The following is a 25,764-nucleotide window of genomic DNA, read 5'->3' as shown; positions in this document are numbered from 1 at the left end:
TGAGAGAAGGACAAAACGGCTACATGAGGTAGTTAAATCTAGGCGCCAGCAGGAGATAGATAAACTTATCAAGGAGAGGAGGCAGCTTAAGAAGCAGTGGAGAAAAGCTACAGATGATGAGAAGGAAGGTATTGACTGTCTACAGGCAGATGTGAGGGAGCGGTTAGTAGTGCTAAGAAGAGCTGAAAATATTAGGAAAAATAGGAAGAAGAAATCACGAGCCCGACTAGCATTCTATAAAGACCCATTTAAGTTTGTTAAGTCTTTATTCGTAATGCAGAAGAGTGGTAGTCTTTTGGAACCTAAGCAGAAGCTTGAGGAGTATTTAGAGGGAGTGCACAAAGATAGGGAGAGGTTCAGGGAGATGGTACTTCCTGCTGATATCCCACCTATTGGTGAATTAAGTAGCCAATGCGACGATAGTCCACCAAGGTGGAAAGAGGTGCAAGAAGTAATAAAACGTGCAAGGGCCTCTTCAGCCCCGGGACCTAATGGAGTGCCCTACCGGTTGTATAAGAGTGCACCAGATGTTTTAAGATTTTTATGGCAATTAATGAAGATAGTTTGGAAAAAGCAGAGTATTCCCAAGGCTTGGCGGAGGGCTGGGGGAATATTTATTCCCAAAGAAAAGGACGCAGTGGAGATTAATCAATTTAGGCCAATTAGTCTACTGAATGTTGAAGGGAAGGTTTTCTTTAGTGTGGTGGCACGGAGACTGACAAATTACCTTGAAAGGAATAAACTAATTGATACCACGGTGCAAAAAGCTGGAATTCCTGGCTTCTCCGGGTGCTTAGAGCATACCAGCATGATTTGGCACCAAATTCAATTAGCAAAGCGTGAGAAGAGAGACCTGCACGTTGTGTTCTTGGATTTGGCTAATGCTTTTGGGTCTGTGCCGCATAGTCTGTTGTGGGAGGCCTTTGATTATTTCAGAATCCCAGGTAGCATTAAAAGCCTAGTAAAAGCATACTTTCTGGATATTCAATTATGTTTTACTACAGCTGATTACACCACAGGTTGGCAACAACTTCAGATAGGAATCATGGCCGGATGTACCATCTCCCCACTTGCTTTTACAATGGCAATGGAGGTCATTATTAGGGCCTCAAAATGGGTAGTGGGCGGGGAGAAGTTGCAGGGAGGGCCACGCCTCCCCCCGATTCGGGCTTTCATGGACGACATGACAACCTTGACGACAACCGTTCCATGCACCAACAGGTTGCTGGGTAAGTTAAATAGTAATCTGCAATGGGCCAGAATGAAGGTGAAACCAAGTAAGTCTAGGAGTCTCTCAATTATTAAAGGGAAGGTAACAGATAAGAAGTTTGCTATAAATAAGGAGGTTATTCCCACAGTTCTGGAGAAACCAGTGAAGAGCCTGGGAAGGTGGTATGATGCAAGCCTTAGTGATAAATCACAGGTTGAAGACTTGAGACAGGTCACTAGGCAAGGTATTGCAAAAATTGACAAGTCGGGGCTGCCAGGTAAGCTCAAGCTGTGGTGTTTGCAGTTTGGTTTGTTGCCTCGGCTAATGTGGCCATTGACAGTTTATGAAGTTCCTCTGTCAAAGGTAGAGAGGTTGGAAAAAATGATCAACTCCTTTGTCAGAAAATGGCTCAGAGTCCCACGCTGCTTAAGCAGTGTAGCCTTGTATGGGAAGGGTATTGTAGAGTTGCCAATATCTAGTCTGACAGAGGAATTTAAGTGTGCTAAGGCTAGATTGGAATTGACTCTTACTCAGTCCAAGGACCCAGTGGTGAGGAAAGTTGCACCCTCAGTTAATGCAGGGAGGAAGTGGAACCCAGAGCAGGCAGTTAAGCAAGCTCAATCAGCATTGAAGCATAGAGATATAATGGGCCATGTGCAGCACGGGCGGGGGGGTCTAGGGGTGGGTGCAAGTAAACCCTTGTGGAGTAAGGCTTCTGCAGGAGAAAAGAGGAAAATGGTAGTGGAGGAAATGCATAGACAGGAGGAGGCTGTAAGATGTACTAAGGCAGTGTCGCAGGCAAAACAAGGGCAGTGGGTGAACTGGGAAGGGGTGGAAAAAAGACAGATTAAATGGAAAGATCTATGGGGCATGGAAGCTAGTAAGATCAGATTTATGTTAGGTGCTACATATGATGTGCTCCCATCTCCCAAGAATTTAAGTCAATGGTTTGGTGAGGATGATAAATGCATACTTTGCTCGTGTGTGGGCAATCTCCACCATATCCTATCAGGATGCAAGGTAAGTCTCACCCAGGGGCGGTATACGTGGCGTCATAACCAGGTATTGAAATGTGTGGCAGCGGCAATAGAGGATAAAAGAAGAGAAGTCAATTCATTAGCAGCTAGTAAAGGGGTAAGGCAAATTAACTTTGTACGTCAGGGGGATAAACCTTGTTCCGCGAAGGCCAGGTGTAAAACCGGCCAGTTGAAAAATGGGGCGGGCTGGGAAATGAAGGTTGATCTTGGCCAGCAGATGGCAGTACCTCCACATATAGTGAGTACTAAGCTACGTCCTGATGTAATTCTATGGTCGGATTCAGAGAAGATAGTTTACTTCATTGAACTCACTGTTCCTTGGGAAGACAGAGTGGAAGTGGCCAATGAGCTGAAGAGAGCTAAATATACTGAAATAGCAGAGGAGGCAGCTAAGCGAGGTTGGAGTGCACGATTAAGGCCTATTGAAATCGGTGCACGTGGGTTTGTGGCCAGATCTGCTATTGGCTTGCTGTCTGAATTGGGCATTTGTGGTCGAAGTCTAAGGCAGGTGGTTAGTAACATGTCCTTAGCAGCAGAACGGGCAAGCGAATGGTTGTGGGTAAGGAGAAGTTACCCTTCCTGGGGCGCAAGCTAAGGTAAGCTAACTGGCTCATTTGTTTTGGTCGTGGGTAAGGAGAAGTTACCCTTCCTGGGGCGCAAGCTAAGGTAAGCTAACTGGCTCATTTGTTTTGGTGGTGGGTAAGGAGAAGTTACCCTTCCTGGGGCGCAAGCTAAGGTAAGCTAACTGGCTCATTTGTTTTGTGTTTGTGATGGACTGTGCCTAGGTTGATGGTACTTGGCTAAGGTTCTTTATGGTTTATGGTTCAGTCCACATCAACGGGACGGACCGACCTAGCCAACTTCAACCATGCCTAGGTTGGTTAAGGGTATTTGGATGCTTGTTGTGGTAATATGGGGCAGCATGGGGCGTAAGCTAACTGCTAACTGCTGGCTAATTTGTTTTGTGTTTGGGATGGGGCCTAAGATAATGGGCTAAGCTAACTGGCTAATTTGTGTTGTGTTTGTGATGGGCTGTGCCTAGGGTGATGGTACTTGGCTAAGGTTCTTTATGGTTTATGGTTCAGTCCACATCAACGGGACGGACCGACCTAGCCAACTTAGACCATGCCTGGGCTGGTTAAGAGTATTTTGAGTATTGGATATTTCAATGTGGTAATATAGTGGTAGCATGGAGGGGAGTGTCTCCAGGACGCTGGTTTCACTGTTAAGCCTTCATGAGGTGTCGTGGGCCTAACTTAACGAAACATCGGTGAATGAGGGTGCCCACTTGATAACCCCAATGACATGCCGCATACTATATAGGCTACTGCTGTTGGATAGGCCATTTGCATTGTGCTTGTGACCATTTGTTGGCGGATTTGTGGGTAGTGTGCTTTTTAAAGTTAAACTTGAGCAGGGGCTTCTGAATGTGTTTTTACCTTGGATTTTGGCACAAGGGATTTTAACATCTAATCCTGTGTATTAATGTAATACTCAATTGAAAAAATATAATGTCCGCAACACTGCTTTTGACTCCCAATTATTTAATGCACAACAGGCAACGTTTCGACCCTGCTGGGTCTTCTTCAGGCAAATGACCAAATTCCTTGTATACGCAAGTATACTTGGCCTATAAACCTGATTTACATTTACATTTTTTAAATTTGCGTGCTCGTGTTTTAGGGACATTAGATAGGGGTATAACATTACTCACTTTTCATGCAATTCACTTCATATAGTATAGCAGTACATAAGTCAAGTCTCAACTTTTTTTTTAAGATATTGTTTATATACAAAAAATATGCTTAATCCCAAATGGAATGGTGCTTGAAAGTTCCGATTTTAGGTACAGTGGAGACCTTTGGTTATACCAGCTGTAATCCTCTAGATAGAAAGGTCATCTTGCACTTAAATTGAAGCTTATAAACTTGGGAAGTTTTTCATGTACAGTTGAGGTAGTGATATGTATAATAAAATGCTTGAAAATGATCACTTTTAATGACAATTTGTCAGACGGACAGACATTTTTTTGTCTTTTGGGGTATGTTGAGGGTGATATTTGACAACAAAAAAAGCAGCAATCCCCTTTTTTGCCAGTTTCCCCTATGTGTCAGGATACAATATTTTAGGGTTATTTGACCATTTATGTAGCTGCAGTACCTTAATATTCACAACATTATTCCGCCATAAGCTTTTCACAAAAATGTTTTTTTGGCCCCTGAGACCAAACGGGGCCAAGCTGGGGGTGGTCATTATCAACTTGTGATGGCCCAAGGTATAAGATAATAGGAAATAATAGTGAAAAAAGGTAGCAAAAAACATCCTGAGGAGTGGACCTGGCTCCCAGCCTAATACGCATCACTATCCAAACAATATCATTCATGGGTAATGCTCTTCCCAATAAAGGATTAAGGTATTATCAGATCCTGTTTCAATCTGTTTACATTTGTTTCAGTATGTTTACATATTGTAATAGCTGAGCAAGTCTACATACTTAAAAGCAGAGCCTTGTCATAGTTTCAGTGAAATCCATTGGGTTCGAGTCGAAGGTATGGGCATCATTTCTTAGATTCTAAATATGCTTGAATGCTCCTGTCTTTTCATTGAAACCCTTGTCTGCATGTCTGTTCTAATGAATGTAGAGGTCACAGAATGATATAATTTAAAGTTATAAAAATGAAAGTGTTTCAAGGAGGAAGAATTGAAAGGTATATTTTGTGTTGTTTTCAGCCATGGACACTAAAACACTATTATTCTGCCTGACTGCTGTGATCGTTTCTGGTAAGACCATTATAACCAGTGATTGATGCCATTTTGAATTACTGGCTTCTAAAATAGTCACATATATCCAGTGAATGCTATATGTTCACTGGACAGCTTGGACGTGTCTGAAAACAGACTTACATAAAGATCTATTTTCCACAAAATACACTTCAAAGAATAATTTGGTCACAATTGCTCCAAAATGCTATATCTCCATTTTTAAAAACATTACAAAAGTCATGGCATTTAATTATGTATATCAGGTCATTTCAGTAAAATTGCAATTGTGTTGTTTTGATTGAGTGAAGATAAATCAAACAACAATACCCAATTTTTGAATAACTCAAATATTGAAATAGGTAGGTAGGTTATCAGCCTTAAAAATCCGTAAACTTGGTAGGCCATATGTCACCAGTTGCCTTAGCAGCTTTCTGATCAGTGAGTGGGTTTACAAATCTGCTGAAGTATCCTCAAGATATGACACAGTCTCTGCACTGATCATAGTGTATGGATGATTTGATTTTTCAGATATATGTGTTTTTAATTTGGAGACATAGACTAGAGTGAATGTAATGTATTGATTTGATTGGCAGTTCAAGTTGGAGTCACCAATGCGACCTCTTATGGTAAGTAGACTGGGGTAATCATTCACACAGATGGTGAGTAGGCCCACCCTTAGCAAAAATAAGTTTATGGAAGTGTACTGTTGGTCTACTTATTTTGAACAAAGCATACGTATAGCTTACGTTTTGTGTACTGAACAGAAATACACTACATTGAATTACACTAGGCTTTTATCGATAAGTATACATCAAGGTTTAAGTATATCTAGTCTATACTTGGAACTTATACTTAAATATACTTAATATACCTATACTGATTGAAAGGTCTAATATTTACATGTACTTGTAGCCAGAGACTGATCTTTAAGAAGCTGCATGACTTCATTTAATTTCATTCAGGAGATTCTAATATTACCTTTCCAGTAAACTTCACAAAGATCTCATACAGGCTGTTTAAGTTTATTGTTAGCTAGAATATAATGAAGTATCCGATTTGTTACTTAACTTTGATATCTTAGGTTTTTAAATATATTTTATTTAACATATGTAGTGAAAAAAGAGCTTTGTGTAAAGTGACTATTGCCTAATATCTAACACTGTTACTTACCGCGAATGAGGTGGGATGCCGGAGTTTTGTCAGGTCCTCAAGGACATGGGCATCACAGGGGCAGAATACCGAGAAGCCTTCAAAGGGCTAGCTGAAGAGGCAGCTTCGGGCTGTGGCTGAGGAGTTGGGGGCTGGACAACATCTAGGGCAGGGGTCGGCAACCTTTTTTGCCACTTTTACCAATTATTTATTTTTTTTAATCTCATAAAGACGGTTACAAGAAAAAGTTTGGGTATTTAACGTACAGTTACTTTCATTCAACAGAGGATTTTTTAATTTAAATACATTTTCTAGTTTTAAAACTAATGTGCAAGTAACTTAAAATGTAAAGTGGAATGACAGAAGTATAGGCCTTAGGCTTCCCATGTAGGCTAAACACCACCCCCTATTTTCCCAGTGTCCTTTGGTATGCAAAGTAACATCATAGTACATGACAAGTTTCTCGCATACTTGCAAATCTTTGGGAGAGCTGACTGATTATGATGTCCAGAGTTTATTAAATACCTGCACTTTGAAGTATCTCTCTGCATCGGTTAAGCGCTCATCTTCCGATAGATCGTCAAAGTGACGCTTCACTCTCCGTGCTCTAACATTCTAAAGTTCAAAAAAAAAAAAAAAAAGGAGGCAGGGCGGGGGTAGCGACGGGCCCCGGGAGGTCACGGGCCCTGGTGCGACTGCACTTGCTGCACCTACTATAGTTACGCCACTGCAGGCTACGGTTACGGAGTCAAGTGAGGTGGGAAGTTATATAAATTACTCAGATAGACCTACGAACTAAAATAAAATACATTTTAATTAAATAGGCCTACTATTTTAGTAGGCCTACATTATTATTTTCAAAAGCTGAGCCGCATCAGAGGGATCAAAGAGCCGCATGCGTCTCCGGAGCCGCGGGTTGCCGACCCCTGATCTAGGGTGTCAGGAGGAGACCTCTGCCATTGCTCCATCCCCAGGAGATGTACTGGGGTTAAAGGAGTTAAACGTCAGTGACTGGTGGTCCCCAGCTGATGACCCAGTAAAGCCCCTCAGGGGTGTGAGCCCTGGCTCCTTACAGAGAGAGGCAATGTGGGGTGGGGATTAACCTAGAAACCTTTTATTGCTTTTAGTCCAGTGTTTTTTTTTTTTTTAAAGAAACATTGATTTTTTAAAATATATTTTTAGGTGCATTTTGCCATTTATTATATAGGACAGAGAAGAGGTGGACAGGAAGCAAGTGGAAGAGAGAGATGGGGTGGGATCGGAAAATGACTCTGGCCGGACTCGAACCCAGGCCCCGTTGCCTGATGGTGGTACGGGTGCTGTATCCAGTTGCGCTACAGTGCCCTTGCCCCCACCTCCACCTTAACCTAGGCACTGGAGGATGTGTGGCAGGCAGCATTGCCATGCAGGTCTGAACACAAACCTGTACTGCAAACTATCATAACACTATTTCCTTTGCTGTTTCCAGGTAATCCCACTATTAATGGAAATGCCGGAGGTGCAGTTTGCGTCTTCCCTTTCGTGTATAAACGCACAAAGTACTGGAAATGCACCAGCATTGACCATAACAGGCCATGGTGTGCGACCACACACAGCTTCGACAGGGATCAGAGATGGGGAGAGTGTACTGGCTCAGGTAAGAAATTAGTATTTTACTGGGACATGGTTAACTTCTTTATGAAATGTAACACCTGAAGTAAGTTTGTTCTAGAGATGTGGCAGTCTTACAATGAGTGATAGGCTATTGGTTTTGGAACTAGTTTTGATGACCTATAATACTTAGGCCTACAGCTCCTGTGGGAAAAACAATAGACTTTGTAGCACTGCGCAGAAACAAAACTTAATGTAGCCTAACTTATTTAACCGTCCAGAAACCAAATAAAATCATTAATATGCATACAATCCCCAATATGCGTGAATTAGGCCATTAGAAGAAGGCCATCTTACGAGCCTTTCGTTGTGCAAAATCGTCAACGATGTTCCCAATATTTAATGCTCTGGCTCTCGTATTTTCAATGGACAGGATAGCTAACCCACGGAGCCTCTCCTGCCCCATGCTGCTCCTTAGGTATAGGTCTTAATAAGTTTGAGTTTGGAAAAAGATCGCTTAGCTGTTGCCACAGTTACAGGCAATGTCAGAAACATCATGAGTACACACTTCCCCGAATGTGGATGTTACACTGTCATAATCTTTAGAATAAGTGTCGTGGCACACTCAGAACTTGTCACTGTCATAATCTACCACCAGCATTTTGGCAAGTTGAAAAATAGATGACTTCTGTGAAATCTCTGCTTTAAAGCAAGACCTGAATGAGAGGAGTTTTGTTGGGAATGTCGGTGCAATGTCCCTGCTATAATGGTCTGACAAACGTCTTGCCTTTTCAAGCAGTTCATCATCACCTGCGAGTTGAAGGGTCATAGGACGTAAAGACTCAAACACATGACAAGTTTCTCGCATACTTGCAAATCTTTGGGAGAGCTGACTGATTATGATGTCCAGAGTTTATTAAATACCTGCACTTTGAAGTATCTCTCTGCATCGGTTAAGCGCTCATCTTCCGATAGATCGTCAAAGTGACGCTTCACTCTCCGTGCTCTAACATTCTAAAGTTCTAAAAAAAAAAAAAAAAAGGAGGCAGGGCGGGGGTAGCGACGGGCCCCGGGAGGTCACGGGCCCTGGTGCGACTGCACTTGCTGCACCTACTATAGTTACGCCACTGCAGGCTACGGTTACGGAGTCAAGTGAGGTGGGAAGTTATATAAATTACTCAGATAGACCTACGAACTAAAATAAAATACATTTTAATTAAATAGGCCTACTATTTTAGTAGGCCTACATTATTATTTTCAAAAGCTGAGCCGCATCAGAGGGATCAAAGAGCCGCATGCGTCTCCGGAGCCGCGGGTTGCCGACCCCTGATCTAGGGTGTCAGGAGGAGACCTCTGCCATTGCTCCACCCCCAGGAGATGTACTGGGGTTAAAGGAGTTAAACGTCAGTGACTGGTGGTCCCCAGCTAATGACCCAGTAAAGCCCCTCAGGGGTGTGAGCCCTGGCTCCTTACAGAGAGAGGCAATGTGGGGTGGGGGTTAACCTAGAAACCTTTTATTGCTTTTAGTCCAGTGTTTTTTACTTTTTAAAGAAACATTGATTTTTTTAAATATATTTTTAGGAGCATTTTGCCATTTATTATATAGGACAGAGAAGAGATGGACAGGAAGCAAGTGGAAGAGAGAGATGGGGTGGGATTGGAAAATGACTCTGGCCGGACTCGAACCCAGGCCCCGTTGCCTGATGGTGGTACGGGTGCTGTATCCAGTTGCGCTACAGTGCCCTTGCCCCCACCTCCACCTTAACCTAGGCACTGGATGATGTGTGGCAGGCAGCAATAGACTTGTAGTCAAGACCGCCTAAACCGAGACCAAGACACTACCAAGACCAGAGGGTATCAAGACCGAGACCAAGACGAGACCAAGGCCAAGACAGACTGAGTCAAGACCAAGACAAAGTCGAGACGAGACCGAGACCAAGACCGAGACCAAAAAAAAAAAAAAAAACAGCTAGCGAGCTAGTGTTACCAAAGTCCTTTTAGGCATGTCCCTCCACTCGGCGGCCATATTGCAACGCTTTTTGGGTACTCATCGGGCATCCTAATCAGCAGAAATGCGCGTGCGCAAGGCTTCACCACACCAACCGTGCTCCAGTGTCGAGTTCACAACACATGATTGGCACAATGTCTGCACAACACAGCACATAATTGGCTCAAAGTAGTCAACTCACACCACATGATTCGCTCAATGTATACACATGTCGACATTTTGGCGAGGAAGGGGTGGGATATGTGTAGACAACGTTGCAAACTAGCCCCATGCATTTCTATGGAGGATTTTTTGAGTGCTGTGTCTCCACATTAGAAAGTCTCTGGTGTTACACCATAACTTGCATCAATTGAATAAGAGCAGCATACTGGGGCAGGGTTCTCAAGTTTTGAGCTCAGCTTGGAGTGAGATTGGGGGGCGGGGGGGGGGGCTGGGGTGCACTCACTCACTAATTATAAAAAAAAATTGGAAAGAAGCATTAACCCTTTGAGACCTTGAATTTGTCATTGTAATCTATACATCCTATATCTTGTTTTTGTCTGGGAAAGTATAATGCATAGCCTATGTCTCTTATGTCAGCCTTATCAAGGGAAACCATTTGTTTTTTTATGTCACCAGGAAGCATGTCAGTAGAAATAACTTTTCATAATTTAGGTGGGATAGATTGGAATCTTGAAATATAATTATCGTGGAGCTGGGATATTCTATGGCTCACCAATTTACCAGATGTAGGCCTATATGTACTGAGTGAGACAAATATTTTATTTATTAGGCTAATTGCTTTATTCACTTGAGTAGCCTATATTGTCACTGAATCATTAGACTAAGCATGTGCATGCCGAAACCGAGGACAGCAAGTTCATTATAGCCTACATTATGGTGGTTGGCAGGTCATTGTCTGCAGCAGTCCTGTATGTTTAGAAAAAAATGTAGGCCTATGTGTAGCATACTCGCTCAAATTGATAACACTCGTTAATAATAAGCTAATTTTCATTCATTGTTGACATGGTCCATGGAGGATCAGATGGGTGTCCCGGGACCTGATGAACACGGCGCTAAAAAGCACAAACGAGTGCGAAAGTTGCAGCCGTGACAACAGGGAAAGTGCAGGCAGCCACGAGAGTGATTGGTCGTGTAAAATGAACGTTGCTGATGTCTGGCTTACACAAAGCTATAACGACACAATCATTAGGTTTTCTTAATGACCGACAGTTTAGTTTAGTTTATAGATAAGAAATAATTTTGCCATAAAGTAGGCTAGGCCAAATGTTCGTGAAAAGGCTTGATTTACACACCCTGTAAAGTACCATAAGTAGGCTGGTTTACCAAATGACAGACAGTTGAATTTCTGAATAAAATGAATGTTGGTGCAGTTTTGAAATCTTAAACGTGTAACCCCACACAAGCATAACGTGGTTGTAGGGAGGGGATGTGCTGTTTTGGAATTTTACCCGGATACAACGAATAGCCTACTATTTTTTGATTGGATGTCGGTGGCTATTTATTTTTTTGATTTTGCTGGTGAGTGGTGCGCTAGTTCTGAACCCTGCGAGAAATCCTCTCGTATCCCTGCGCCTCCTCTAATAATTATGCAGATACCTTGACATCCCTAGTAATATTTCTGCGTGAGAAATGCAAGGTGTGGTGTGTGAGCGTGTGAACTTGTTGAATTGCGTGTGTGAGACTTGAGAACCCTGCTGGGGTAAGAGATTCATTCCCAGTTTAAATTAAATTTAAGAAGGTATTATTTCAACTACAGACAGAACAATGCAGAGACAGAGCATGTCATGAATGTGTGTAACTGTGAGCTCACTCACTGTAAATGTTTTCGTAGACTGGGTGAGATAAACTATGTAGGCTATAGCAATTGCATGACAATGATGAGAGAGAGAGACTTTGCAAAACTTGCATTTTGCAGAATGCTTCTTTCTTGCCCCTGGACTGCAAATTTCTTTATGTTCCGTGAATGCAAATTTAAGGATGGCGGAATTCGCTGACATTATTATTACTAGGTCTGACTGAGACTGACAGCTAAGACGTAAACCTAACGTTTCGCGCTGGCTACACTTGCGTCTTTTGATTGGATGAGCGCCAGTTTCTTAATCACAACAAAATACACGTATGTCATTGATTGGTTGCATTTGAAAGGTTGCATTTGAAGGGCGTGAAAGGCGAAATAATTTAATGTTGCATTATCGAATGTTATGTTTTGTATCATGGACATATTTGTTGCAAATCTCCCCACCACTATGTCGACCCGAGACCGCAAGACCAAGACAATGAGACCAAGACAAGACCGAGGGATCCGAGACCAAGACAAGACCAAGACCAAAGACGGTCGAGACTGTGACAAGACCGAGACCACGTAAAAGTGGTCTCGAGACCAAGACCGGTCTCGAGACATCCAACTCTAGGCAGCAATGCCATGCAGGTCTGAACACAAACCTGTACTGCAAACTATCATAACACTATTTCCTTTGCTGTTTCCAGGTAATCCCACTATTAATGGAAATGCCGGAGGTGCAGTTTGCGTCTTCCCTTTCGTGTATAAACGCACAAAGTACTGGAAATGCACCAGCATTGACCATAACAGGCCATGGTGTGCGACCACACACAGCTTCGACAGGGATGAGAGATGGAGAGAGTGTACTGGCTCAGGTAAGAAATTAGTATTTTACTGGGACATGGTTAACTTCTTTGAATGTAACACCTGAAGTAAGTTTGTTCTAGAGATGTGGCAGTCTTACAATGAGTGATAGGCTATTGGTTTTGGAACTAGTTTTGATTACCTATAATACTTAGGCTACATAGTAGCCTACAGCTCCTGTGGGAAAAACAATAGACTTTGTAGCACTGCGCAGAAACAAAACTTAATGTAGCCTAACTTATTTAACCGTCCAGAAACCAAATAAAATCATTCATATGCATACAATCCCCAATATGCGTGAATTAGGCCATTAGAAGAAGGCCATCTTACGAGCCTTTCGTTGTGCAAAATTGTCAACGATGTTCCCAATATTTAATGCTCTGGCTCTCGTATTTTCAATGGACAGGATAGCTAACCCACGGAGCCTCTCCTGCCCCATGCTGCTCCTTAGGTATAGGTCTTAATAAGTTTGAGTTTGGAAAAAGATCGCTTAGCTGTTGCCACAGTCACAGGCAATGTCAGAAACATCATGAGTAGGCCTACACACTTCCCCGAATGTGGATGTTACACTGTCATAATCTTTAGAATAAGTGTCGTGGCACACTCAGAACTTGTCACTGTCATAATCTACCACCAGCATTTTGGCAAGTTGAAAAATAGATGACTTCTGTGAAATCTCTGCTTTAAAGCAAGACCTGAATGAGAGGAGTTTTGTTGGGAATGTCGGTGCAATGTCCCTGCTATAATGGTCTGACAAACGTCTTGCCTTTTCAAGCAGTTCATTATCACCTGCGAGTTGAAGGGTCATAGGACGTAAAGACTCAAACACATGACAAGTTTCTCGCATACTTGCAAATCTTTGGGAGAGCTGACTGATTATGATGTCCAGAGTTTATTAAATACCTGCACTTTGAAGTATCTCTCTGCATCGGTTAAGCGCTCATCTTCCGATAGATCGTCAAAGTGACGCTTCACTCTCCGTGCTCTAACATTCTAAAGTTCAAAAAAAAAAAAAAAAGGAGGCAGGGCGGGGGTAGCGACGGGCCCTGGGAGGTCACGGGCCCTGGTGCGACTGCACTTGCTGCACCTACTATAGTTACGCCACTGCAGGCTACGGTTACGGAGTCAAGTGAGGTGGGAAGTTATATAAATTACTCAGATAGACCTACGAACTAAAATAAAATACATTTTAATTAAATAGGCCTACTATTTTAGTAGGCCTACATTATTATTTTCAAAAGCTGAGCCGCATCAGAGGGATCAAAGAGCCGCATGCGTCTCCGTAGCCGTGGGTTGCCGACCCCTGATCTAGGGTGTCAGGAGGAGACCTCTGCCATTGCTCCACCCCCAGGAGATGTACTGGGGTTAAAGGAGTTAAACGTCAGTGACTGGTGGTCCCCAGCTGATGACCCAGTAAAGCCCCTCAGGGGTGTGAGCCCTGGCTCCTTACAGAGAGAGGCAATGTGGGGTGGGGGTTAACCTAGAAACCTTTTATTGCTTTTAGTCCAGTGTTTTTTTTTTTTTAAAGAAACATTGATTTTTTAAAATATATTTTTAGGTGCATTTTGCCATTTATTATATAGGACAGAGAAGAGGTGGACAGGAAGCAAGTGGAAGAGAGAGATGGGGTGGGATCGGAAAATGACTCTGGCCGGACTCGAACCCAGGCCCCGTTGCCTGATGGTGGTACGGGTGCTGTATCCAGTTGCGCTACAGTGCCCTTGCCCCCACCTCCACCTTAACCTAGGCACTGGAGGATGTGTGGCAGGCAGCAATGCCATGCAGGTCTGAACACAAACCTGTACTGCAAACTATCATAACACTATTTCCTTTGCTGTTTCCAGGTAATCCCACTATTAATGGAAATGCCGGAGGTGCAGTTTGCGTCTTCCCTTTCGTGTATAAACGCACAAAGTACTGGAAATGCACCAGCATTGACCATAACAGGCCATGGTGTGCGACCACACACAGCTTCGACAGGGATCAGAGATGGGGAGAGTGTACTGGCTTAGGTAAGAAATTAGTATTTTACTGGGACATGGTTAACTTCTTTATGAAATGTAACACGGAGTGTCTATTTACACCCCTGGTACGAATAGCCTTGGCCACACAGTTGAGCTATTCACACCCTGTGACATAACAACAAAAAGACGTTGCTCACGTGCACAAAAAACATGGCGGACATTCGTTTTTTCGTCAGCAGAAAGTGAAGAATTCTGAAAGGTTGACACAAATATCTGTTAAGATTAAGTTTTAGATTGAAAAGTTGTGTTTTATTTTCATAATCTTGGTTCAATGAACACATACAACCGTCGGTTTGTTAGTTAACAGAAATTTCGTGAATATGACGTTCAGGCCTATAAACTATAAGTTTACCTGCAAACACCATCTGCTTGTGGAAGAAGAGTGCAGTGGTCTCAGACATGGGTTAGCTGTAGACCAGGGTTCGATTCCCATGTGATGCGTTTTGGCAGAGTGAGTGTGCATGTGTACCAATGTCTCTGGAGAGAAGGCGCGGAATTTGAACAAGAAATCGGTTCTCAAACGGAAGTTTTGATTGCAACAATTAGCTAGTTCATGCACCAGGGTGTAAATAGCATACAGTACCATATACACCAGGGTACAAATAGCATCCACTTCTAACTATACATGGATGCAAACAGCATACAGTACCTTATTCAGAGTGTCTATTACACAGCTGAGCTATTCACACCCTGTTACGTAACAACAAAAAAACATGTTGCTTGTTTTTTTTTATTATTACATTGTGTGATCAATATGCCAGAATAAATGCACAGGGGTGCAAATAGCATACACTGATATTTGTACCAGACGGGGTATTAATAGAACACATTGCTGTGTGCACCAGGGTACGAATAGCATACATTGATATTTGTACCAGACGGGGTACTAATAGGACACATTGCTGTGCACCGGGGTACGAATAGAATTCACTTATAATTGCACCAGGGTACGAATAGCATACACTGCTAATTGTACCAGGGGTGCAAATAGCCTTACCCTATTTAAATTGTACAATATGATAAATTAGATTGTTTATGAATCTTAAATATGAACTGAATTAACACTGAAATGATCCGAATACAGCCAAATGCTGCATTGCAAAATCCTCTCAATGTATAATTTTTGTAAAATTATTTTTTTAGTTGTACCAACTCCACCACCTGATCCTTGTGATAGTATCACATGTCGGGAGAAGGAGGAGTGCAGGAGAGGTGTCTGTGTTTACACATCAGAGGAGACCTGCTCGGCTCTGGGTGATCCCCATTACAGAACCTTTGATGGGAAACGCTACGACTTCCAAGGCACCTGCACCTACACCATGGCTGAGGTTCTGAAAAAAGAGGCAGGCCTTGTTCCCTTCACAGTCCTGGCCAAGAATAACCACAGAGGCAACAAATGGGTGGCGTATGTCAGGAAGGTCACGGTCACTGTGTACAATCACACCGTGACCATCAGCGAAAAAAGGGCCAGAGCCGAGGTAAGGAATAAAGGTTGTGATTTTTGTTGTTGTTGTCAAATAAAGATGGCTGGCTGACTGAGCAATGCATCGATCCCCTAAACATTTAAGACCCCACTATGAATTGATCTGATGACTTTCCAAAGAGCAGCTCAGGGAAATAGTCAAGTGGCACATTCACATGAAAATGTTTGGACCAAACCAATAGCTATATTTTAGTATTTCACTGGTTGCTTGCTGATTTAGCGGTGGCTTTCTGAAGAGGAGTTAAGGACTGCATTCCATTTTTAATGGATATTTTCGTAGAGCTAATTTATATCAGAGCTAGGAAAGCAAATCTATTTGTTATATTGCATATTCATTTTTGTGCCCTGCATTTAAAATGTTACTGATTTATAGTGTGAATCAAAATAAATAACCTAAAAGGTTTTAGTTTTGTTGATGTTCCAATACCCCACTTCTTCACCAGGTGGATGGTGAAATTGTTTACCTGCCTGTGAGTCTAGCGGGGGGAAAGCTCCAGGTAGTCCACAGAGGCAGGAATGCTGTTCTGACAACAAATTTTGGGCTGAAAGTCACATACGACTGGAATATGATGCTGCACATCACAGCACCAAGCAGCTACTTTCATACACTGGGCGGATTGTGTGGGAATTACAACGGTGACCGCAAGGATGAATGGACCACCCGCTCTGGAAGTCGACTTTCCTCAGCCCTCGAGTTCGCAAAGAGTTGGAAAATGCAGGATGGGGACTTGTTTTGCCATGACAACTGTCGTGGGAAATGCCCCAGTTGCTCGGCAGCCCAGAAAAATGAATTTAGTGGGGTAGAGTACTGTGGCCTCATCACTGACACCAAGAGTGTATTTGCCAAATGCATAAGTAAAGTTGACCCTGGTATGTTCTTCGACAACTGTGTGTATGACACCTGCATCAATAACGGCATCAGAAGCTTCCTCTGTGACAACATTCAAAATTATGTGGATGAATGCATGGCTGCGGGCATCAAGATCGATGGCTGGAGAACTCTTGCAAACTGTCGTAAGTGTGTTTAACCATGAGACCATGAGAAAATGATATAATTCCATGTTCTTAGTTTTTAAGCAGAAGAGTATTCAACATGTTATCTGATTGATGACATACTGTAGCCTACTAAACTCAATTGTATTTGTATATGTAAAGTCGGTGATGTGTTGTTCTGTTCTTTTCCCCATTGTTACTCACAGCCATGGACTGTCCTGCAAATAGCCACTATGAAGCATGTGGGCCAGCGTGCGCAGCCTCCTGTGCTGAGAGAAATGCCCCATCCACGTGTCAGGAGCCCTGCGTAGAGGGCTGCCAGTGTAACAAGGGCTTCGTGCTCAGTGGTGAAACGTGTGTGCCAGTGAGCTCATGTGGCTGCACCAGTGGAGGGCGCTATTACCCTCCAGGACAGACATTTTGGGCTGACAACACGTGCACTAAAAAATGCACATGCACGTCTGGAACCCTGCAGTGCACTGTAACCAAGTGCAAGAGTTCTGAAGTGTGTTCTTTGAGGAATGGTGTGAGAGACTGTTACCCACTGTCTTATGGTACCTGCCGTGGCTCCGGTGACCCACACTACCGCTCGTTTGATGGCAAGAAATTTGACTTCCAAGGAACATGCACATACCTCTTGTCCAAAGTAATCAGCACTCAAGATCCTTCTCTGGAGCCTTTTGAGGTGCAGGTCCAGAATGAGAACAGAGGTGGAAACATCGTGGTAGCATACACCAAGACAACCTTGATAACAGTGTATGGACACACCATTGTTTTGAGCAGCGACAATCCCGGCAGAGTCATGGTAAGTTCTTTCATTAGCCAATCCTCAGTTCTGATATCACCCACTTCATGCTAAATTAACAATGGGCATGATTCTTATCAGTTTTATGTGGTCCAAGGTTAGTTTTAAGACAAAAGATAACATGTTCCTATGTCTTCCTGTAAAGCTGAACAATGTGTTTGTAAACCTGCCACTGGCACTGGAAAATGGAAATTTGTCAATTTTCCGAAGAGGCCGGGCTGGAGTGGTCAAAACTGATTTTGGCCTGGAAATGCAGTTTGACTGGAGAAGCTACGTGTCAGTTACTGTCCCAAGCACCTACCATGGAGTGCTAGGTGGCCTGTGTGGAAACTTCAATGGCCATGGAAACGATGACATGCTCACACCCAACAAAACCCCTGCCAAAAATCCAACGGAGTTTGGTGAAAGCTGGAAAGTGAAGAAAGATTCTCGGTGCAAAGACACATGTGAGGGCAAGACGTGCCATAAGTGTGACATCAACTCAAAGCAGAATGAGCCATTCCGAAAACACTGCAGCATCCTCACAGACAAGACTGGTCCTTTCAAGGACTGTCACAGCAAAGAGGATCCAGAGCAGTACTATGAAGACTGTGTTTATGACATGTGCATGTATCAGGGCCACTCCTCTGCACTTTGCAACGCCCTCAGCACGTACACCTCCGTGTGCCAGGAGGCAAAAGCCAGGATCCATGTCTGGAGAACAGAGTCACTTTGTCGTGAGTACAACAATTTTTCACTTACTACTTACACTGCGTTCCAAATTATTATGTAAATTACATTTTTCTCAGATTTTCCTAAATAGTTGATGCAAATGACAGTCAGTATAATTTTCATGTCATCAACCGAGTATAATTCAAATTTTATTGAATAAAAAACTCAAAATGCACTGTTCCAAATTATTATTAACAGAGTTCCAAGACAGTTTATAGGTTGTAAAGAACTAAAAATGGTAATTTGTTGAATTTGCAGCATTAGGAGGTGATATAAATTAAATCAAAAGTTATTTCAATCAAAAACATCTTAACAGGCCAAGTTGCATGTTAACATAGGACCCCTTCGTTGATATCACCTTCACAATTCTTGCATCCATTGAACTTGTGAGTTCTTGGCGAGTGTCTGCTTTAATGTCTTTGCAGAATAGCCTCCAAGAGCTGCCAGAATGTCAGAATAGCCTCCCAGAGCTGCTGCTTGGATGTGAACTGCCTCCCGGTCCACCCTCATAGATCTTTGGCTTGATGATGCTCCAAAGGTTGTCAATAGGGTTGAGGTCAGGGGAAGATGGGGGCCACACCATGAGTTTCTCTCCTTTTATGCCCATAGCAGCCAATGACCCAGAGGTATTCTTTGCACCATGAGATGGTGCATTGTCATAAAGTAGGGCTGTCAAAATAACTGATTAATTTCTATTAATTAATTTGAAAAAAAATAACTGATTAAAAAAAATAGCGCAGATTAATCGAATGTCCGTATGACCTTTGACCCCGAGCGGTTCTAGTCAGTAACCATTAGACTGTAAAATGAAGGAGAGAGAACAAAATGTGCTGCCTAGATCATTGGTTGGAACATTTACTTTTAAAGATAAAAATGAAGTGTTGATTAAAATAAAGTTCTCTGCAATGTCTGCAGCAAGGAATTTGCATACCACCGGAGTTCGTCAACTCTAAAGTCGCACATCAATGCAAAGAAATAGTGTTGACATTGAGGGGAGTGTTCATTTTTTTCATTGTGGCCTGAAATGCCTTGTATGTGAAAAAAAACTTCTTCCCAAAGCACTTTTGAATTTATTTCCTCAGCATATTAGGTCAGATCATAGATTATTATGGCCATTATTTGAACAGTGAAAATAATAATAAAAGAGTTTTTGAACTTTAATGTCACTAATGCTGATTATTCAATGATTCATTTGAATTTAAATATTTAAAATACTTTCACAGAAAAAATTATATAGGCGAGTATGTAATTAATTCAATTACATTTTTTAATCGATTGACAGCCCTAGCATAAAGATGATTTTGCTACGGAAGGCACGGTTCTTCTTTTTGTACCACGGAAGAAAGTGGTCAGTCAGAAACTCTTTGCCCAGGTTATTTTCTCTTTGCCCAAAATACTTTGCCCAGGTTATTTTCACACTGTCAGGGACCCTAAAGGGGCCTACAAGCTCTCTCCCCATGATTACGGCCCAAAACATGACTCCGCCACCTCCTTGCTGACATCTCAGCCTTGTTGGGAAATGGTGGCCATTCACCAACCATCCATTACTTCATCCATCTGGACCATCTAGGGTTGCATGGCACTCATCCGTAAACAAAACTGTTTGAAAATTAGTCTTCATGTATTCCTGAGCCCACTGCAACCGTTTCTGCTTAGGGGTGGCCGAATAGTAGATTTATGCACACTTGCAAACTTCTTGAGGATCCTACACCTTGAGGTTCGCGGGACTCCAGAGGCACCAGCGGCTTCAAATACCTGTTTGCTGCTTTGCAATGGCATTTTAGCAGCTGCTCTCTTAATCTTATGAATTTGTCTGACAGAAGCCTTCCTTAGTATGCCTTTGTCTGCACGAACCCGCCTGTGCTCTGAATCAGCAACAAATTTCTTCACAGTACGATGATCACGCATACGTTTTCGGGAAATTTCCAATGTTTTCATACCTTTATAGTGCACAATTTTACACTTTTCAGCAGCAAAGAGATCCTTTTTCTTTCCCATATTGCTTGAAACCTGTGACATGCTTAATAATGTGGAACATCCTTCTTAAGTAGTTTTCCTTTGATTGGGCTCACCTGGCAAGCTAATTATCACAGGTGTTTGAAATTGATTTAAATGATCCAAAGAGCCCTGAGACACAATACCATCCATGAGTTTAATTGAAAAACAAAAAAATAAATGTTTATGACACTTAAATCCAATTTACATAATAACGGTGTGTAATAACTCACTTTGACATGATGTAAAGCAATCCAAGTTGTCATCTTCTCTGTGGTCAGCACACTCGTTTCACACAGAGATGTGTATGGTTTCTTTTTGGCAGCGCTGGCTTGCAAAGCAAACAGCCACTACGAGGCTTGCCCGTCCAGCTGTTCTGCGATGTGTCCCGGAACTGAGGAGCCAGAAGGCTGCGAAAACACTCCCTGCAGTGAGGGCTGCGAGTGCGATGACGCCTTTGTGCTGAGTGACGAACAGTGTGTGCCACAGGAGCAGTGTGGTTGTGCGCACAAGGGCCGCTACTACCAGCAAGGCCAGGTGTTCTTCCTCGACGACCAGTGCAAGGGCCGTTGTGTGTGTGGAAACGACGGCAGGGTGCAGTGCCAAAGCGATTTCTCCTGTGGGCCCAATGAAGTGTGCCGCATCCAGGACGGGACTGAAGGCTGCTTCCCCACCACCACAGCCACCTGCTCCGTATCTGGGACAGGACACTATCACTCCTTTGACAACAGGGACTTCAGCGTTCCTGGCAACTGTGTGTACAAAATGGCAGAGGTCACCCAAGACAATGATGGTAAAAGGGTTCCCTTCAGTGTGGTAGTCCATCAGGAATCTGCAGCCAATGATCCCACGGTTACCCGTAGTGTCCAAATAGAAGTCAATGATTACAACATCGTCATGCTTCCTGGAAGAATCTGGGAAGTAACGGTAATTGAGTCATCTTCTGCATATTTCTAACTGTCCTCTGTTCTACTTTTCCTCATTTGATTCCTGAAAAAAATTACTTTTATTTATGTTTTTTTTATGCTAGAGTTAGGTACATACCATGGTTCATTTCTGTCAAAGCCTTGTGAGCATTTCACATCCATATTGAATTCAGAAAGTCCTTAATGACAATGAATAGATTTTTGTTCTATTGCCTTCCCCTCCTTTCATTGTTTTGCCATTTCTCTCCCTCTCCAATGACAGCTGGATGGCATCCGAGTGAATCTCCCTCTCCAACTGGACGACGGGAAGGTGCAAGTCTATCACAATGGACACGTCATCGTTCTGCAGACTAACTTTGGCTTAGAGGTGACATATGACACCATCTCCATGGTCAGAGTGGACATGCCATCCTCTTACAAAGGTTTGCTGTTGGGCCTCTGTGGCAACTACAACGGCAACCCAGCCGATGATTTCGTCTTACCCGGAGGTGCCCAGGCCTCCTCGGCAGAAGCGTTTGCTGAGGGCTGGGTTGTGGATCAGAAGGGTGTGAAATGTCAGACAGGCTGTGGGTCCCAGTGTCCTACTCCACCACCAGAACAGCAGAAAAAGGCCAGAAAGTTGTGTGACATCTTGAAAGACAAAAACGGTCCCTTTTCAAAGTGCCACGCAACTGTACCACCACAGGAGTACTTTGACAAATGTGTGAAAGACCTGTCTGCCCAAGGGGGCAGTAAAGATGTCCTCTGCCAACACTTGCAGAACTACGTTGCTGTCTGTCAGGAATCTGGGGCTTCAGTTTACTGCTGGCGAAATAAAACATTTTGTTGTGAGTGTTATATATACAGTATTACATACAGTACATATGTATAAAAATATGTTCTTTCTTACTGCAAAGAATGCTTTATTATGATGTTTCAAGAGAACCTGAACTGATAGAACTGGAATATTTTAATGAGCCTTTTCCTGCATACTGTATAAATCCTCAGTCATGGGTAGACTGAATTTCATTTCCTCTACTGTGTATCAAACTACACCCTCCCAAAACATTGTATGATATTTTCCAATTCTCTCTGTCGTAGCTATGACGTGCCCAAAGAACAGTCAGTATGAGCTCTGTGCCGATACCTGCTCCACTACCTGTGCCAGTCTCACCACGCCTCAGAAGTGCTCACATTGCCAGGAGGGGTGCGAGTGTGAGGATGGTTTTGCCTTTGATGGTGGAGAATGTAGGCCACTGGGGAAATGTGGCTGTGTGGTTGATGGACGCTATTACAAGGTGTGTGTGTGTGTGTGTGTGCTTTTCTTTCTTTTTCATGTTTTAATTACCAATTTCAGCATAAAGACTAATGGATAAAACCAGTTTCTGATCACAGACAGCGGTAGCTGGGCAGCTTTAGTCATTGATTGGCTTCAGTTACTGCTTTTCATGGCAAAGCTGGCAAAGTGTAGTGTTTTGTACGCACTAGCTGGCTGTGATATGGAGTGATATGTCTCACCATGTGGACGTGTGTTTTCCTGCAGTCTGGGGAGACAGTGATGAATGAAGACTGCCAGGAGAAGTGCACCTGTGTAGATGGTGTGTTTTCATGTGAGAATACACAGTGCACAGTGAAACAAGTCTGTGACATCAGGGAAGGAGTAAGAAACTGCCATCAAGTGGGTGAGTCTCCTGTGCATGTTCTTTGATCATTTCAAGGAATGGCCGTGTTCAGGGACGCTGTGGAAGACAACATTTTTAGAGGGCACAATTAGAGCGGGGAGCATGAGGTCCTTTCCCAGAACAAAAGTGACACAATTACATGATTATATGATTTTAAAGAAGCCCCCGACGTGTAGCACTGTAGCATCGGCTGCTCTAGCTGTTGGCTGTAGCAACTCAAACTAGGTAGCACTGATTTTTTTCCAGTTTTTAACCTTTGTACCAACAGTACTTGTGACCTCTAGTTCACCTTTAAATTGGGCATATTCAAAGACTTTTGGAAGGATTATTTAAAATTTAGATCCAGATATTAAAAATCTGGGTGGGCAGTACATGGCACATGGATGGCACATGGATTGGGCACAATGTCACAATGTCACTGGTTTTATTCCTTTCCACTTACTGTGTACATAATTGGCAAGATTTGAGGTATGTCAAAAGTGACTTTTATTTCAATAGGCCAAAAAATAGGAAAAGTTAGAAACGTGTTGTCCATACACATTGACCATAATCAGTATACATCACAAAGAATAAGTACATGTATTTTCAACACATCAGAATCAGAATCAGCACATAACAGATACACATAACATATAGATTAGATGTGTTCTATGAACCTCTGGAACTGAACTAAACTGAACTGAAAATGATTTGATGATTGCCAATCTGATTGCTTTCTCCCAGCTTGCACAGAGAAGACTGTGGCTGATATTGTCTTCCTGGTTGATGGATCTTGGAGTGTTGGATCTGAGAACTTTCAGCTTATCCGTGAATTCCTTCACACTGTGGTCGACGGCTTTGACGTTGCTCCTGATCATGTTCGCATTGGCATGGTGCAGTACAGCAGCACTCAACGCACAGAGTTCAGTCTCAACACCTATCAGAATAAAAGAGAGATACTTGAGTACATTGACAAGCTGTCATACATGGGTGGGGGCACGCTCACTGGCTTAGGTCTGGACTTCATCCTGAAGAAGCATTTTGTGGAAAGCGCAGGAAGCCGTGCCAAAGAGAAAGTGTCCCAGATTGCTGTTGTCATAACAGATGGCAAGTCAGGGGACGACGTCATGTTATATGCAAAGAACCTGAGGAATCAGGAGATCACCCTTTACGCCGTCGGCATCAAAAATGCAGACGAGGGGCAGCTGAAGGAGATTGCCAGTACGCCTCATGACCAGCATGTGTACAGCGTCTCTGACTTCACTGCTCTTCAGGGCATCTCTGAGAAGATCGTCCAGAAGCTGTGCACCGACGTGGACGCCAAAGCCCCATCCTCTCAGTAAGTGTACTACACTTTCTTTAGAAACCTATCATAAGGTAAACATGATCACTTGAAAGCTGTGCAATTTCTTATCTTGCAAATACAAAAAGTACAAGAAAGTAAAAAGTTAAGAGTGATTAAAAAATTACGGATTTCAGCCATGGCAACGGCTATGCTGTATGGCTATGCTAGGTGAACGATTACCCTATTACAAGTTCGTTTACCATCAAATTGGCTTCGTAAAAGTTATATTAAGGTGAAAATCTTGCATAGTGTGCCTTTTAACATTTTCTGCACCATGTTCTTTTTTAACAGATAAGCAGAGGGAGTGCTGTATGAAGATCAGAGAGAACTGTGCATTCGTCACGTCATGCCAAAGTCTAAGGCGGCATATCAAAATTATGCTTACAAATTTAATACTGCTTATTTGTAACGCTGTGTAATCACATGTATTGCATTTTGTAATCACATGTACTGTTTATCTTTTATCTATATACAATAAACATATCAGTCATGCATAACACTTCTGTTTTAATCTTCTGATTATTGTAATATTTTGAGCTGCATACAGCAACATTTAAGGATAGTAACTGTGAACAATAAGGTATTTTAAGCAACAGAATAAAACCTAAATAAAAACTAAATCTGTTGCATATAAATAAAAAATAAAAGCTAAATATGTTGACTTTAACAGCAGCCTTTCTGTATGTTTGTAAATTAAAAAGAAACACCCACAGGAAGTACTTAATGAACACATCCACAAAACTAGCTGCATGGACAATGATAATATGAAACATATAAGTAGTGAGATATGACTGTTAATTTCAGTTGAGGGTTAGGCTAGGTTAATTTCAGTTGAGGGTAAGGCTATCTGTACAGGGAAGAGAAAGGTAGAAAAGCAAAGAGAAGGGTTTGTATTCTCTTATTGGGTAGACGGCAAATAAATAAATAATAAATAAATAAGTTAATTTCCCAAAACGTTCCTTCAAGGAGGACCAAGGCAGAGTGGTGACACATGAAAGAAAAAAATCATAATGTTTTGGTTATAAATTCATGTAAATATTATTCGTAAAGGGTGACTGTTGTAGAATATGCTTCCAGAATGTTTTCAGAAGTGCTTCCAGAAATGTTTGTGTTTTCATGTCTGCTGTGTTATTTCTGGCAATATATTATAGGCCACTGAAACAGCCACCCTTTTAGTGAAGTGTGTCAGTTAACAACTAAATTGAGACACTAATCAACAGCCTACAATGCTAATGATATGAAAGTAAAAAAAATGCTGTGTAGTGGTTGATCAATGAAAAATACTGTCTCCACAACTTATTTTATGTGTTTTAATACAGAAAAAGACCCTGGGGTCAATTTTCGCCAGTGTTACACTTTAACTGTCCAATGTCTACGTTATCAACTTAACTCCCCCTCAATATCCTGATGTTGAGGACAAACTGGTCTGGTAGCTACT

At 42.5% G+C, this 25,764-nt stretch overlaps 1 protein-coding gene across 1 annotated transcript; it reads left to right on the top strand.

Moving 5' to 3' along the window:
- The first annotated feature begins 4,764 nt into the window (after positions 1–4,764).
- Positions 4,765–24,825, top strand: LOC143119319 (IgGFc-binding protein-like). Its single transcript, XM_076280747.1, has 16 exons — positions 4,765–4,796; positions 4,978–5,028; positions 5,604–5,636; positions 7,628–7,795; positions 12,248–12,415; positions 14,249–14,416; positions 15,572–15,906; positions 16,355–16,925; positions 17,111–17,709; positions 17,855–18,425; positions 20,741–21,342; positions 21,604–22,168; positions 22,422–22,618; positions 22,864–23,002; positions 23,726–24,320; positions 24,618–24,825. Exons 2-16 carry the CDS (start codon positions 4,980–4,982, stop codon positions 24,619–24,621), a joined length of 4,764 nt encoding a protein of 1,587 aa, XP_076136862.1. The 5' UTR covers positions 4,765–4,796; positions 4,978–4,979; the 3' UTR covers positions 24,622–24,825.
- Positions 24,826–25,764: the final 939 nt, after the last annotated feature.

The sequence above is a fragment of the Alosa pseudoharengus genome, unplaced genomic scaffold, assembly GCF_046254945.1.
Source record: "Alosa pseudoharengus isolate Yale_2024_CS ecotype anadromous, Long Island Sound unplaced genomic scaffold, YU_APseudo_1.1 YU_APseudo_1.1_scf_12, whole genome shotgun sequence".
NCBI lineage: Eukaryota > Metazoa > Chordata > Actinopteri > Clupeiformes > Clupeidae > Alosa > Alosa pseudoharengus.
This window is presented reverse-complemented; position numbering and strand designations above follow the sequence as displayed.

What these genes read in the sequence shown, in the direction of transcription:
- LOC143119319 (XM_076280747.1), top strand. Translation starts at nt 4,980, where the DNA reads ATGGACACTAAAACACTATTATTCTGCCTGACTGCTGTGATCGTTTCT. An exon ending in CACCAATGCGACCTCTTATG is followed by an intron (nt 5,637 to 7,627) that starts GTAAGTAGACTG and finishes TGCTGTTTCCAG; the next exon opens with GTAATCCCACTATTAATGGA. An exon ending in AAGAAACTGCCATCAAGTGG is followed by an intron (nt 23,003 to 23,725) that starts GTGAGTCTCCTG and finishes GCTTTCTCCCAG; the next exon opens with CTTGCACAGAGAAGACTGTG.